The following is a 15,605-nucleotide window of genomic DNA, read 5'->3' on the forward strand; positions in this document are numbered from 1 at the left end:
CCATATTACCTTAACGTGATAGGTTTTATATTTTTTATTGGGGAAGGGTGTGCTGTTATGACATGTTTTGAGCTATCCGTAAACACTGGGCTCAAGGGCGAATGGTGTGACGTTGGTGCGGCTTGAACCCGAAACCTTTCGGCTCGTAGTCCGACGCCATGACCCACACTACCGAACATTGGGTGGTTTTATGCCAAAACGCAAGAAAGATTATTTTAACTCTTTAACGACACCTCGTGTTGAATATAATTTAATGCTCATTAAATTTTATAAGACAAATGGTGAAAAAAGGGCTAAACCACCTGTTAAGATTAAAAATTGGAAAAAATTATTAATAATAGGACTATCAATAAAAAAAAATTTTAAATCATTAACACAAATATCAATTTTATACAAATATTATAAAATTTATTTGAGTATGCACTTAACTTTTAGGTAAGTAATTACTTATTAGTAAGCATTTGATCTTGGGTATACATTTAAACAATCTGTTATTTATATTTAACACGATTTAAAAAAAACGTATAATATAGAAACATAATAAAAAATGCCACATGTGATGATTTTTTGTATTATCGATATTAATTTTAAGTGTCAACATTGCATTTTTGCGGAATTTTTCGGTTCCGTCAAATCATTCCGCAAAAAAATTACATCATGAATTTCTTAATACACGCGCTTTAGCCACAAGTTTATTCGTTTATTGCAATTACCTAACTTATATTAACACAATTTTAACTTAACCAGCTAATAAAAATAAATAAGAATATGATCTGGGGTTAATTGAAACATCTAACCGGGCAGTTATTCAGAAATATGGACACTGGCCAGCCTCTCGCACTTGCAAAAAAGCCGTCTGATGAGGCAACGAAAAGGCAAGTTTTATGAGTTTTTTAATAAGTAATAACAAACGAAATGTTTACAACTTCCGCATGGACGCATAATGACAGCATTAGCGGATGCATTTCAAATTGTTCAAATCTTATGTAGTTTATTTATATATTTTGCAGACCGCTATTAATGGTAAAACCATCTACACAAAATGGTCAGGAAAAAAATCAAAAAGGAACAGGTGATTTAAAAAAAATAAAACCTATTTGGTAATTCAGTTATAAACATAATTTAACATTTGTTTTTCTTTTATTTAACATTTGTTCAACATATATAACTAATATTTGAGTATATATCGGCAGCATGTTGTAGTGGTCAAAACACTTACACTACATGAGGTCTTGAGTTTGATCCCTAGTGATTGGGTGAGGCGCTTTAAAGGGATAAACTCCTGCTGAGCCAGCACCTAATCAGCAGTTTAATTATTGGCCAATTATAATCTATATTGTCTCAAACTGTCACAGGCAACTCGAGACTGTGTAGGGAGTAACTGTTTTTATATATGTTTAGGTCGTGCATTCAACCTTCCCACACAGATAAATTAAATACAAAAAAAAACTTGTTTAACAAACCTACCATGTTGCTAATATTTTAAAATAGATCAAATGGATACAAAAACAAAGCCTAAAAGACATCGTAAAAGAAGAAACAGAAATAAGAACAAAAAACTAAATGAAGTTGAAGGTAAAAAAACCTTCATTAAAAACTAATTTTTATTTTATTATAAGTTTAAAATGTATTTAAATATATATATTTAGCTGTACCAATCAAATAAAGTATATTATGAAATTGGGTAAGTCTGAACACATTAACAATAAACAAATATTTTGTTTTATTGTAGAACAAGACAATGTTAATTCCAATGTCAGAAATATAAATAAGGCAGGGAGTGATATGGGAAAAGAAATTTTGAAACTGGTAAATGGACAATCAATTACAACAACAAAAGGTATGAATTATTGATTTATTGACCAAACTAATTAATCAAAAAATTTACCGATTTACAATTGTTATTATCTGCAATAGGTAGCTATACTTTTATGTAGCCACTAGCTGTGTTACATTTTTATAAAATTGTTATATATATACTTTTTAAAATATAAATAAAATATTTTTTTAGATTTGAAAACTAATTCTGTCCAATCTTCAGCAAATTCTGCAACTTCTGTTGCAATTTCTTCTAAACCGCCAAAATCCAATAAAGATTCTTCTAAAGATAGTTTGAACCAACCTACAACATCAAAACTGAGCTCGTCTGTAAAAGATACGGTGCCTATAACAACTAAATCAAATCCCATCTCAATTCCAACTACATCTTCAACTACTAAAATGATTTCGAAATCTCTGCCTGCTACTACAGTTAAACCTGGAACTGAAAATGGACCTAAAGAAATTTTGAGTAAAAATAATTTAAAACCTACAAAAGAATTGCCGAGTAAGTAAAAAAAATAAATTTTTTTTATATAAATATTGAAATTTTTTTTTGAATATTTTTGTTTTAAAAATAGTTCACCAATGCAGTTATAAATATTTTTGTTAATTTTTAGATTCAAGTAACAACAAAACATCAGAATTAGAACTTGGTTTAAAACAGGCAACAGAAAGAATTAGTCGCGATTATATCTTTGAATTAAAGAAGGTAAATAAAAGAAACTCTTATACATATTTAAAAATAAATATGCTTTGTCAAATATTAATATAACATTGCTTTTATTTTCTCTTACTTTTATTATTAAACTTTATTTATATATCATTTTTAAATGGTTTTGTGTTCTTAATATATAAAAAACTGAAAAATACAATGGTAATACTGTTTAACTTATATCATATATATATATATAGGCTGAAAAATTTAAATTTTACAACAATTTTTTTAAAGCCATCTAAGAATTTTCCACGAGCGAAGTTTTTCTGTGAATTGTGCAATTACCATTTGGATACTATCCCCCTTGCTCATAAACATATCAAAGAAAAAAGACATCGAAAACTTATTAAAGAAAAACAGCAGGTCGAATTTAATGTGGAATTTAAAAAATTTACTGTCGGAAATTTTGTTAATTTATGTGGCATATAAGTTATTGGGTTGTACTTTCTTTTTAATATGATAAATTGATAGTTTTATAATATAGTTAGTGTGTTGTTATCTATTTATCTTGTGATGCAGTTAATATAAAGTTATTAAAACTATCAAATACCAATGCAAATAATAAGTTACTAATATAATTCAAAGGCAAATAGCTAAAACAGTAAAAAAAAGGGTTAAACATTTTCAGCCAAAAATTATTATTAAGGTTCCCATGTAGAATCATACAGCTCTAAACAAAATAAGGATTGTAACTAAATATGTCTTTATTTTGTAAATTAAATTTTACCTTAACCTTGGCAATAACAGTCGTGTTTGTATTGCCATAAGTTTCAGGTTACAGTTCCTGTTAAGCTTCGTGTTATATGCTACATAAGATCCATTATTAAATATTACATTTTTTACTTTTTTTTTTTTTTTTAATTTAAGGATGATATGTTAAGTAAACTGCCCAAGCCAAGTGTTGCAGCATTAAATGCTCTCCAACATTTACTGGTTGATAAAGTTTTAAAAACAAATGTGATGGATAATGATGATCAGGAAATATGTGACACCATTGTCAAAAAACTTGCTGATATTGTTAAAACCGGAATGCCGGGTAATTACAACTATTAATTAAAGTTTTTATTTAGGTTTTTTAGATTTATTTGTTTGTATATATCTTAAAAAAAAGATTTTTAAATTAATTAACTTGTTAAAAAATTTGATTTTTTTAATATTCCCAAAATTTAATTAACTCTATATATATATTTCTGATATTGAATAATACAAATTTAAATAATAATTTTTTTTTTAATATTATATTTGCTTTTTGTTTTTAAGGTTGTACAATTCATCTTTATGGTTCTTCTTTAAGTGGGTTTGGTTTTAAAGATAGTGATATCAATGTCGATATTCGATTCCCAGGCAACATGAAAGCACCGAACGTCTTACTCAAAGTTTTGGAAATCTTGAAAAAATCTGGTAAGCTAAAAACTTGACCTTTTTTTAATTTTTTTATTTACAAACTTCTATGTTTTGTGTTTTAAAAAGTACCCATAGGCTTTTATTAGAAATCTGGGGTTTAATAGGATAGTAAAAGTAGTTGTCTTTTTTTAGATTCGTTTACTGAAGTGACAGCAGACTTTCGAGCCAAAGTGCCCATGATAACATTCAGAGAAACATCACAGAAAGATAAAACATCAAAACTTATTTGTTTGAGCGCTGGGAATGATTTTGCGCATCTTACATCGAAAATGTTGCTGTTTTACTCGAAACTCGACCCAAAAGTTAAACAAGTAAATCAGTGAAATATATTTTACATGTTTTGAGCTGAAATCTAACAGATATTAATTTTTTTATAATTTTTTAAAGTATTAGGTTTATAGGTATAGGATTATTATGTAAATGCTGGGCTTAAGGGTGAATAGTTTGATATTGGTGGGACTCGAATCTGAAACCTCTTAGCTTGTTGTTTGATGCCATGACTAGTATACCACACTACCAAAAAATTAAATTCAATTTTTTAAACAAACGATCCTAAATTTAACTTGTTTTTAGTTAAGTATGGTGATGAGAAAATTTGCAAGGATGTGTAGGTTAGATAGACAACACGAAGGATCACTACCTGCTCATTCATTCGTTATTATGACCATCTTCTTTATGCAAAGGTTTAAATATTTGCCTGTTTTACATGAGGTAATAATATAACAACTATAAACATAACTGTTATTGTTATTACCAAAACTACCTATCTGGTTTTGGTTTATATATTGTTATGTATTTGGTATATGACTTATATTAAGGTATTTATAGTAAGGAAATAGCATTGTTTTAGCCTACAATAATATGCAAGTAGTGGGAATTTAACTGAAGACTTTGAAAAGATAGCTTTTTTGTTTAGTTAATATTGGAGCATGATATGTACAAAATACTCAACACTTCAATGGAGTGTTCGCAAATATCAACTAAAGGGGGAGATATATGGTACACCCCTACCCCTCCTCCTTCAACCACCCCTGAAGACAAGGAAAGTAAAGATTCTACAGATTTGGAAGATACCCAAGAACTGTCAGGTAAAAAAATAATTGAACAAAAAAAAATTTTTAATGTTAAAATTTTTTTTAATTTTAATTCTAAAAAATTATTTTTTTAAGATTCGGAAAGCGACCCCGACATTGTACTTGAACCCAGTGAACCCAAAAAAGAGGAGGTCAAAGTTGATGACCCTCTTGAACCCATTAACTTGTCCATATTGTGCAAAGCGAACAAAACATCACTCGCCAAAATGTGGACGGAAATTTTAAAGTTTTACGCCGTTGATTATCATATGGAAGATTTGGTAAATTTAAAAAAATTTATAGTTTTTGTTTTTGACTTATAAATTTATATGGTAAATTTTTTTTAAAATTAATATTTTTTTAACATTTTTATCAATAAAGTTTTAAAAAGATTTATAGTAATATTGTTATTACAGCAAATATTAAATATAGAAAAACATTTTTTCTTCATTAGGTGAATCCCCAATTCTATTATTTGTCCAACAATTATTTCAATGAAGAAATTTATTTATACTTAGGTTATTCCCCTTAAACTTAATACTATTGTTCTATATTTCAAGACTTAATGACAATAGGAATATATCTATGGTATTTTAACTTTATCAATTTTTTTTAAATTTGATTTTTTTAGGTGATTTCTATAGTAACATCAAAGAAGTTAACTAGAGATGATAAGAACTGGAGCAGAAAGAGAATAGCGATGATTGATCCTTATATTAATAAAAGGAACTTGTGCAGATCACTTAATTCCCAGGTAAACCTATTCACGAATTTCTGTTTTTTTTTTTACATTTCGGGGTGTTCAATTTTTTATATAAAAATGTTTTGATTTTAAATTTTTTTAATTAAAAAAAAACTTTTTATTTAAAAATATAAAATCTATTAAAAGTAACAATTTTTTGTATTAGCAATTTTTTTAATTTTTAGGCTGTATTTTCCTACTTGCTTTCTCGTTTAAAAGCACTTCTCATTTATTTTCACTCAATCCCATGTAAAAATAACACCAAAAAAATAAACGACAATCAAAAAACTAAGAGCTCAAACAACAAAAGTAAAAAAGTTGAGGATAAGAATTTTGCTGACAGTATAATGGAAGATCTAATTAATGGAGTCTTGAAAATGGGACAAGGTTAAAAATTTTAATTTTAATTTTTAGAATAGGTGATCTTTACTTTTTTTGTGAAAGGTCTTGGGTCCAGTTTCCACTGCTTTAATGTTGTAGTGCTTTTAAGTAAGGTGCTTTAAACAATATAAACAACTGCTAAGCCAAAAAACCATTTGACAAATTAATTTTAGGGCAATTATAACTTATAATATCCCAAACTGCCAAAGCAACTCAAGACTGGGTCGGGGTTACAAATGTGATGCTATCTTTTGACCCTAAGATTGGTCTAAAGGTAATTTAAAATATCAAAAATGTTGTATCCAATGTTTGCATATGTATATTTTGACTTAATGACAAAGCTTTTTCAACATTTTTTGCTTATTTTAATTTGTAAATTATTTTTTTAGAATCTTCAGTAGAAGAACAAAACTCCAAACATGAAAATGATGAAATCCAGTAAATAAATTATTTTATTAAAACTACTCAATTTTGTGTTATGCTAATACTTTTGTATTTAATTTTTTTTAAATATTTTTCAGTCATGACAAATCATCTTTAGAGTCGAAAGTTAATGGCAGGATAGAGGTAGTTGATAAACTTCAATTTAAATAATTAGACTCAAATTTAAATAAATAACTCTGTATTCATGTTAATAATAGGTTGACAATACAGCTTCACTAATAGAAGAACAAGAAATTGTGTAAGTATATTTCCAACTTTATCGAAAATTAATATTTTTCAAAATTAAAAAAAAAATTTTATAAAATAAAATTTTATTTATCTACTAAAACTGAGCAAATTCAACTGGTAATATTGTATTTACTTTCTGCAGATATGAATTTAGTAAAGAAGTGATCACTAACGGTAACCTACCCACCATAGTTTGTGGGTTATGTAAACAAGAGGGCCATTTAAGAACTAAATGTCCAGATGAAATACAGAAGATCCATTTACAGGAGTTACCTCCTTTTACCAAAGAACTGGCACAGAGCTTAAGCAGAGTGTGTTGTGATATATTTGGTAAGAAGAAAATATTTTTTTGTGTCTTTAAAAAAAATCATTTTTAAAATTGCCTGATTTTTTGCTTTTTTTATTACCATTTTTACTACAAAATTTACTTGAGGTATTTTGTAAGTATGTTACTACCCGCTATCAGCAGGAATCAAACCCAACAGTACCTTGGGTTGTAAAAATTAAAATCACCTACTTTACCTGTGTTATATAAACATTCAGACAATTATAACCGATATTATCAAAAACTGCTAAAGTCAACTCAAGACTGGGTTGTGGTAACAAATGTTACTCTTATGTTATTGTCATAAAGACGACCTTTAGACATTGAGGATAAATAAATACAAAAAAAAAATTAATATTTTTTGATTTTTTAGATTATTACAATCCCAGCGAACAAGAAGTAATAAACAGAAATTCGATCTGCACTTACATTATGAAATATCTCCAAGATAAATTCAACAACAGAACAAGAATGAAATTGTTTGGATCATCAAGAAATGGGTTTGGGTTTCGTGGAAGTGATTTAGATATTTGTATGACATATGATGAGGACGAGACTGGAGAGGTATGCATAAAAAATTAACATTTTTTTGAACATTAAAATTATATTTTTGGTGTTTAATTGTTAAATTTTTTAGTTAGTAAATGAATTTTTGATTTAAATTAAGATTTTAGTGTGTTTAAATTTAGTTTTTTGTGTGTTTGTTTATAAAAAAATTTTAGGGTTAGTTATTGAGTTAATCAATTTTTCAGCTTCTTAAATCTGTTTTAAATTTTAATGTATTAAATTTTAATTTTATTTATATTTTAAAATACATATTTTTTCTTACATATCATTATCACAAAAAAAAATTTGATATTTTTTATATGCAAATATTATGTATTGTTAATTTTCAGCACTAATTGTTTTTTTTATCAAGGATTTAGATTTTGTAAATATAATCGAGCACGTTGCTAAATGTTTGCGTCAAAATCGAGATTTCTGGAATATCCTCCCCATCACAACAGCCAAGGTTCCAATCGTGAAGTTTCAACATAAGGAGAGTGGGTTGGAAGGAGATATCAGCTTGTACAATGTTCTGGTAGGTTTTGTTGTTGTTTTTTTGCTATTGTGGTTGTTATAGTGTTTTTTTATGTTATTGAAATTTTTGTTGTTGTTTTAAATTTTGTAAACTCTGTTTTTACGATTGTTGTTGGCAAGATTTTTTATTGTTTTTTTTGTATTAGGTAAGTTTTGTTGTTGTTTTTGGTTAGTTTTGTTACTGTTTTGTTTTGAAATTTTATTATTGTTGTTGTTCACTTTTTAAAAAAAATTTTGTTTTTTTCGTTTTAAATTTTCTCATTCTTGAATTCAACACACAATTAATATCAAATTTTTAAAAAAATGTTTAAAAAACTTTTAATTCTAGGCTCAACAAAACACGTCAATGCTTCAGGCTTACTCCCAGATTGACGAAAGATGTAAAATATTAGGATATGCAATGAAGGCTTTCGTTAAACGATGTTGTATTGGTGACGCTTCAAGAGGTTCTCTATCTTCTTATGCTTACACTTTAATGGCAATTTTCTTCTTACAACAACGTGACCCTCCAGTCTTACCAGTCCTACAAGAGGTTGCTGTTATTATTTTTTTGCTAGTCAAATTTCAATTGTTGTAATGTGGTTGCAACTTTCAAACTACAAACAGCAGTTTTATATATTTTGTAGGCATATAAGTTGGACATATATATAATATTTATATCATCCACTAAGCTCTTTTGTATGTATAGGTAATTTATTTTGCTTTAGTTATGGAAAGGCGGATTTTAAAAGTAGGCCTGATTTTATAATTCTGTGTGTTTTGACATGCTACCGGTAGAAATATAAATTTGGAATACACCTTCACTGTTTTGTAATATTGTTTTGAAATTGTTCTGTTTTTTTTAAACGTTTTATGTATTAAATTTGACTGATTATTGTAATACTATGGTTATTGTTTAGTTGTATGATGGAGATGAGAAACCAGAAAAAATAGTGGATGGTTGGAATACTTGGTTCTTAGAAGATGCTGATGAATTGGTAGCTTAAATATTTAACTTGAGCAAATGTACATACAACTTAAACTTATGAGTGTTTGCAAATTTTAATAACTAAATTATCATTAAATATATTAAACAAATTATATTTAAAAGCTTATCATTTAATTCACACTAAATTTTTTTTTACTGTTAACATAATTTATTTTTATATTACTTTATTTAAAATTCTTTAATACAAGTTTATGTAATTTAGGAAAAGATTTGGACTTGTAAGAACAAGGAAAGTGTGGGGGATTTATGGCATGGTTTGCTGAGGTTTTACACTGAAGATTTTGACTTTTGCACCCATGTTATTTGTATCAGACAAAAACAACCTCTTACTACTTTTGAAAAGGTAGAAAAATAATTTTTATATTTTTGGTGATCATATAGCATAAGGTTTCAAGGACAGGCAGCGTGGTGTAGTGGTAAGAACACTTGCTACACCACCATGAGGTCGTGGGTTTAATCCCCACTGCTCTCATGCTGTAGCGCCCTTGAGTAAGGCGCTATAAACGGTATAAACTCCTGCTGAGCCAACACTTAATCAGCAGTATAATTATCGGGCAATTATAATCTATAATATCCCAAACTGCAAAGGCAACTTGAGACTGGGTCGGAGTAACAGTTGTTACTCTATGTTTAAGTCTCGCATTCGACTTTCCCACATCGAGGATAAAGATATATACAAAAAAAAAAAAAAGTTGAATTCCTGTCATATGCCAATCTTTCAAGGCTTTTAAATAAGAAGTAATTATAGGTATTGCTAACTTTTAGCTTTTTTTTACTTTTAAATAGACAATATCCTAAATAAAAATGAATAAAAATAAACAAAGAATTTTAAAACATACCTGGTATTGGTTTTTAGGCCAATTTTTTTATTTTTTTATTAAATAAATTAGTTTTTTGCATTTTTATAGGAGTGGACTTCAAAATTTATTTCTATTGAAGATCCATTCGATTTATCTCATAACCTCGGTGCCGGTGTGTCACGTAAAATGACAAATTTTATTTTGAAAGTATTTATAAAAGCTCGACAACACTTTGGAATTTTTCCTTCTGAACAACTTCACAACGAAGTGGTAAGAAAATAAATTTTTAAAATATTTTTTTATTTTTCGAAAATATTTTTTATTTTGAAATTTTGAAATTTTTTTTTAGCAATATTTTTTTGATCCTTATATTCTTATGTGTGGAGAAGAAGCTCCCAACGATCGATGTTGTCGGATTTGCGGAAAGATCGGACATTTTGTGAGAGACTGCCCGAGAAATAAACGACGTCGAAGAAATGATGATGACGCAGGTAAATTTAAATCAAATATGAATAACAAAAATTTGAAGCTAAATTTCTGGTTAAGAAGCAAGGGTTTAAGGTTTAATCCCTGCTCTTGGCAAGTCTTATGTTTTGTGACACAAAAAATTACATTTATTTAATTTTTTTTCTTACTTTTTAATTTATTTAATTTTGTTTTACAGATGGGCCTAATATGGGAGAAATGAGATGTTTCAGCTGTGGAAAGAGAGGCCATATGAAGAAAAACTGCCCAGAAATGAAAAATCAAAGTAATTTTTATCATTTTCAAATTTAAAACAAAAAAAATGTATAAAAACAAACCGAATTTTTTTTTTTAATATTATAATTTATAACTTATTTATGTTTTTTTTAGATAATATGCAGCACAACCATAATGGGAGGTATTTAAACCATCAAAATAATGCATCGCCGCAAAATAATAATTTTGTTAGGCCCGGAAGCCTACCTAGGACACCTTATAACAATAAACACGAGTAAGTAAAAAAAAAATTTGAAAAAAAATTTTTGAAAAACTTTTAAAAAAAATTCAAAATATTTTTTATTTTTTTTAGGAATGAACAATACAACAGTCCTAATCGACCATATGAAAGAAAGGTAGTTTAATATATTTATTTTTATTTTTTTATTTTTGATTTTAATATGAATTTTTTTTGTGATTTCTAGAACTCGGGTAACGGACATTTTTCTAAGGAGCAACCAAAAGCTCAAAGAAAATTAAAGTTAGTTAAAATTCAGAAAATTTTTGATTAATAAATCTTAAGAATATGCTAATTACTTAGTCAGTAAAAATTTTCTAGAGGAAAAAATAGGCAAGTGCGCTATTTTTTTTGTTTTGTATTATTTTTATTTAAATTTGTAAGAATTAAGTAAAAACTCTATGTATAAAGGGTTGGTAATGAAGCACCAAGTCCTAGGAGTGGAAATAATTTAAATCGGCCAAATGGAATGTTCCAGCAGAACAATAACATGCAGAGAATGCAAAACACCCAAGTAGATAGGTAAATAAAATGACTTTTTGTAAATTAAATCTTTTGGTTCGATTCCCGCTGCCGGCATTTAACAATTTTTTTATTTGGGGTTTTTAGAAACGGTGGGATACGACAGTATAACAGGAGGGGGCCAACTATTTCCTCACCCCTAAGAATCCCCTTTAATGACCCCCAACGACATAATTTTGAACAACATCGATATCAAGACCACCATGCTAATCAGCATAGAGGTAAAATAGTTAAATTATTTATATTTTTTTGTTTAAAAAGTTAAATAAAAAAATTACAAAATTATTACATTTTTTTAATATTGACTTCATATAAAAACTGTACAAATGGCAAATAAAAATACAATTGGAGAAATATAAAAGTAAAAAAGAATATAATTTACACATTTAACATATTAATAAAAACCTATTCTTTAGCTATTTTATTTAACATTTTAAATGGTATGCTATGCTAGTTAATTATATTAAGGTTAGATTTAAGAGAAAAAACATTTTATTTTTGGTCTGGAAAAAATTGGTTTCTAATTTCTTTGTTAAAAAAATTAGGAACTGGTTTCAAAACTTTAATTTCTTCTTCTTCTTCTATATTTAATATTCCACATTCATATTTAACACCATTGTCCTTTACCTTAAAAAATAAATTAATTAATTTTAATATCAACTAACTTCGGCCTAGCCAAAAACTAAACGTTATATTAAATACTACCCTATGCTTAGGAAGTGAAATTGCTTTTTCATATTGAGGATAAATAAAAATGTAGGTAATTTAACTATTGAAAAATATAGATTAATTTTTTTTACAAAATGACAAAGAATTAAATTATTTATTTAGTTTTTAAAAAAAAAATAAAAGTGTTTAATTTAGCTGTTTCTTAAATATACTTGTATATTTAATTTATCTTTTACATTTACTTACTTGTATAATGTAACTAGGTCTAGTAATAACTGTCTCATCATAATATATATCAACAATATCATTAATATTGATTAGTTGTGATGTAACAATGGCGTTGTACAACTGGGTTTGGGTCAGACGATATTTTGTTGCCCTCACAACCAATAACTCTCCCATTTTTTCCTAAATTCAACAATTTTAAAAAAATTTTTTGGGGTTGTTTTTAAAAAATTTGGCATTTTTTATTCTAGCTTACCTTGTATAGTGAATGAAGCTCTTCTTTAGTTATTGTTTGAAAGGTAAAGTTGCTTGATTTTTTTTCAAGGGCCTCTAAACAATAAGTTTGTTAATATCATATTTTTTACATAATTAAAATTATTTTTCTCAATTTTTTTTAAATATTTTAACTTACCCAGATTTTCTTTTTTAATTTCTTCCTCGCTATCGTTTGCCGAGTCATCATTTTCGCTTTGTGCTGAGTCATGCTTCTCAACTTTCTTTGTAACTTGTCGGCGGTTAGTAGGACTACTTGATGTTGGATTTTCCATGTTTAAAAACAAACTTGCCTTTGAAACATGTTGCTCTTTTACTGAACTTGATGATTGCGTATTGCTGTCTTTGGCTGTAGAGTTTTCTTTGCTTTCAGTTTTTGGTTCATTTTCTAAATTGTTTATATCTTGGTTATTAATCTCGCAAGGTACAAATACCTTAGTTGGTAATATTTTGGATATGCTTTCCTTTGAGTTAGAGGTTTGGGGAATATTCCTATTGCTGGAATCTTCTATATCGTTAAACTGAAAATTTAATTTTTTCTCATTTTCGGTGAAATTTTTCGGAGTTTTTTCTGCATCTGTACTCGAAATTTCTTGAATAGGTGTCAGTAAATTTCTCACATTTCTGTCCAAGTATTCAGTTGCATTGCCAACCTCTGCATCAATATTATTGCCTAATAAACTACAATTTATTGGTATATCATCAACACTAATAATGCTATCGTCAGCCAAATTATTGCTGGTTGCCAGATCATGAGTATTGCAAATATCTTGGACTTCATCAGATGTATTGTAGTCACTTAATATTTCATTTTCTTCTAATTTTTTAGGATTTTTTTTTAGTAAATTGTTTTGTTGCACTAATTGATTTGGACTTGATTGAAGAATTTGTTTTTTGTCATTCTCTGACTTTTTACTTTCAGTTTCTGAGTTGGTTGGAGTAGTAAACTGGTCACTATCAGAATATGAAGATGTTCGAACCATTTTCGAGTTGCCTTTATTTTTCCTTTTTCGCGGTTGCTTGAAAATTATCGACGACCGATTACTGCTGATATCCTCTTGAGCGCTATCTAGTGACGACGCAGAAACGGTTGATTCATTTTCACTGTAGTAATCTAGGTCTGCCAAATTTTCCAATTTTTCTCGATTTTTGAAAAATTTTTTGTCGGCCCATTGGTTTCGATCAACTTTTCTATCTTCAGAATTTTTTTCTGTTTTATTTAGAGTTTCCTCCTTGCTTGGCAATGTCCATTTTAAAGTTAAAGTTATATATTGAGAGGTTCTTACAATTTTGTATTCTAAGTCAGTATTCGTTATCTCAAAACTTGTTAAAAATTCATTCAAATTTTCTGGAATTAAATTACTAACCATATTTTTAATATGATAAACCTAAAAAAATGGTAAATTTGTTAAAATTTTATTAACAGATATTGTACAACTTTTTTATTCTACTTTACAATAGTGACTTAAACTTTAAATTAATTTTAAAAATGATTTTTTTTCTCACCCAAAAGTGAAAATTATCGCACCTTAAACAGTTGTTCAAAATTTTTAAACTGGGACAAAATTAAACCATATCAACAATTATAAAACTTTTAACAAAGTTTATTTACAGTAAATACTTTTTAATAATAAAAGAAAACACTTTTAATATATTCCGTAGGTTCGACCTCTCCAATGACTGGGGTGATGTCAACTTTCTTTGGGACCCCTCCTTCAAGGTTAACACACAACCCACGAAATCCCCCACATAATTACCCAAGGGGTCCCATCTCTGGGTCACCCAGAAGCCCCCACTTTATTGGTCAACCCCCTTCTCCTGGGTACTTTTTACCCCCAACTCCAGAACACCAATTTCAAATGAGCCCCATGAGGGGCTACAGCCCTCGTTATCCCAATGGTAACCCATCCTAGACCCCTTATTTTACCCACAGATCCCTAATTTTTAATTTTAGATTAGCTTTTTAAGGTGGTAAACTTATTTTAGAGAAAAGTGCTTAATTTTTTTACCTTTTTTTTATCGGACTGTGTTTTGTGGTAAGGTTTTAATTGTTTTTTTAACAGCCCCATTTGTCATTTTTATCTTCTCGAAACTCCATGTAAAAGGTTTTTTTAAATTCAAAACAGTTTGTGTTCTCATAAGAGACACTGGTCATTCATTTTTATCTGTTATTTTAATTGTTTTCTGTTGATTTAACTTAAATAAAATACATTGTTAGTTGATCTATTGTTTAAAAGAATTGGCATGAGACGTTTTAAATTAAAATGTAAAGGTTAAACTATTTTTATTCTGGTTTCGTGAGTTTAGTATTGTTCAATAACTTAGTTTGTAAGTTAAAGCACATTTTTATATTTAAAAACCGTGAGTAAGTATTCTTAGCATCTATTCTTTAAGGACACTATCGCACTATATTCTTAGGAGACACTATCCACAATAGATTTTATAGATTTAATAAAAACAGATATAATTACCGGCAACTTGGTGAAGTATTACAAACAATTGTTACACCACACATGAGGTCGTGGGTTCAATCCCTACTGATCCCATGCTGTAACACCCTTGAGTAAGGCGCTATAAACGGTACGAACTCCTCCTGAGCCAGCACTTAATCAGCAGCGTAATTATCGGGCAATTATAATCTATAATATTCCAAACTGCCACAGGCAACTCGAGACTGGGTCGGAGTAACTGATGTTACTTTATGTTTAGGTCGCGCATTCGGCCTTCCCACATCGAGGATAAAGATATATACAAAAAAAAATAATATTTGTATTTTTTGCCAAAACTCTTGACCGCAAGATGATGCACAAGAGCTATAATTTTTTTATAATATTTGTGGTCTCTATTTTTTGATTATTTAATTAAGTAAATTATACACACTGTAATCAATGCGCACATATCTCAAATATGCGTAGTGCTCACTATGTTCATTATGT

The 15,605-nt window shown here is 28.2% G+C and overlaps 1 protein-coding gene across 1 annotated transcript; it reads left to right on the forward strand.

Moving 5' to 3' along the window:
• The first annotated feature begins 696 nt into the window (after positions 1-696).
• On the forward strand, positions 697-14,885 carry LOC145746504 (terminal uridylyltransferase 4-like). The gene is made up of 33 exons (XM_082564799.1): positions 697-875; positions 1,011-1,072; positions 1,492-1,575; positions 1,733-1,840; positions 2,012-2,326; positions 2,439-2,530; positions 2,771-2,899; positions 3,404-3,572; positions 3,797-3,937; positions 4,073-4,251; positions 4,514-4,651; positions 4,857-5,028; positions 5,110-5,294; positions 5,645-5,767; positions 5,941-6,142; positions 6,526-6,574; positions 6,658-6,703; positions 6,778-6,818; positions 6,951-7,138; positions 7,507-7,697; positions 8,053-8,214; positions 8,542-8,745; positions 9,113-9,190; positions 9,404-9,544; positions 10,110-10,271; positions 10,351-10,492; positions 10,666-10,752; positions 10,857-10,977; positions 11,056-11,098; positions 11,168-11,223; positions 11,392-11,502; positions 11,590-11,723; positions 14,332-14,885. Exons 1-33 carry the CDS (start codon positions 817-819, stop codon positions 14,580-14,582), a joined length of 4,365 nt encoding a protein of 1,454 aa, XP_082420925.1. The 5' UTR covers positions 697-816; the 3' UTR covers positions 14,583-14,885.
• Positions 14,886-15,605: the final 720 nt, after the last annotated feature.

Source organism: Corella eumyota, chromosome 3 (assembly GCF_963082875.1).
Source record: "Corella eumyota chromosome 3, kaCorEumy4.1, whole genome shotgun sequence".
Lineage (NCBI taxonomy): Eukaryota > Metazoa > Chordata > Ascidiacea > Phlebobranchia > Corellidae > Corella > Corella eumyota.

Excerpts from the sequence above, each read along its gene's own strand:
- LOC145746504 (XM_082564799.1), top strand. The coding sequence starts at position 817 with ATGGACACTGGCCAGCCTCTCGCACTTGCAAAAAAGCCGTCTGATGAG. Across the intron at positions 5,295-5,644 it reads ATTATCATATGGAAGATTTG|GTGATTTCTATAGTAACATC; the intron begins GTAAATTTAAAA and ends TGATTTTTTTAG. Across the intron at positions 6,704-6,777 it reads AAGTTAATGGCAGGATAGAG|GTTGACAATACAGCTTCACT; the intron begins GTAGTTGATAAA and ends TGTTAATAATAG.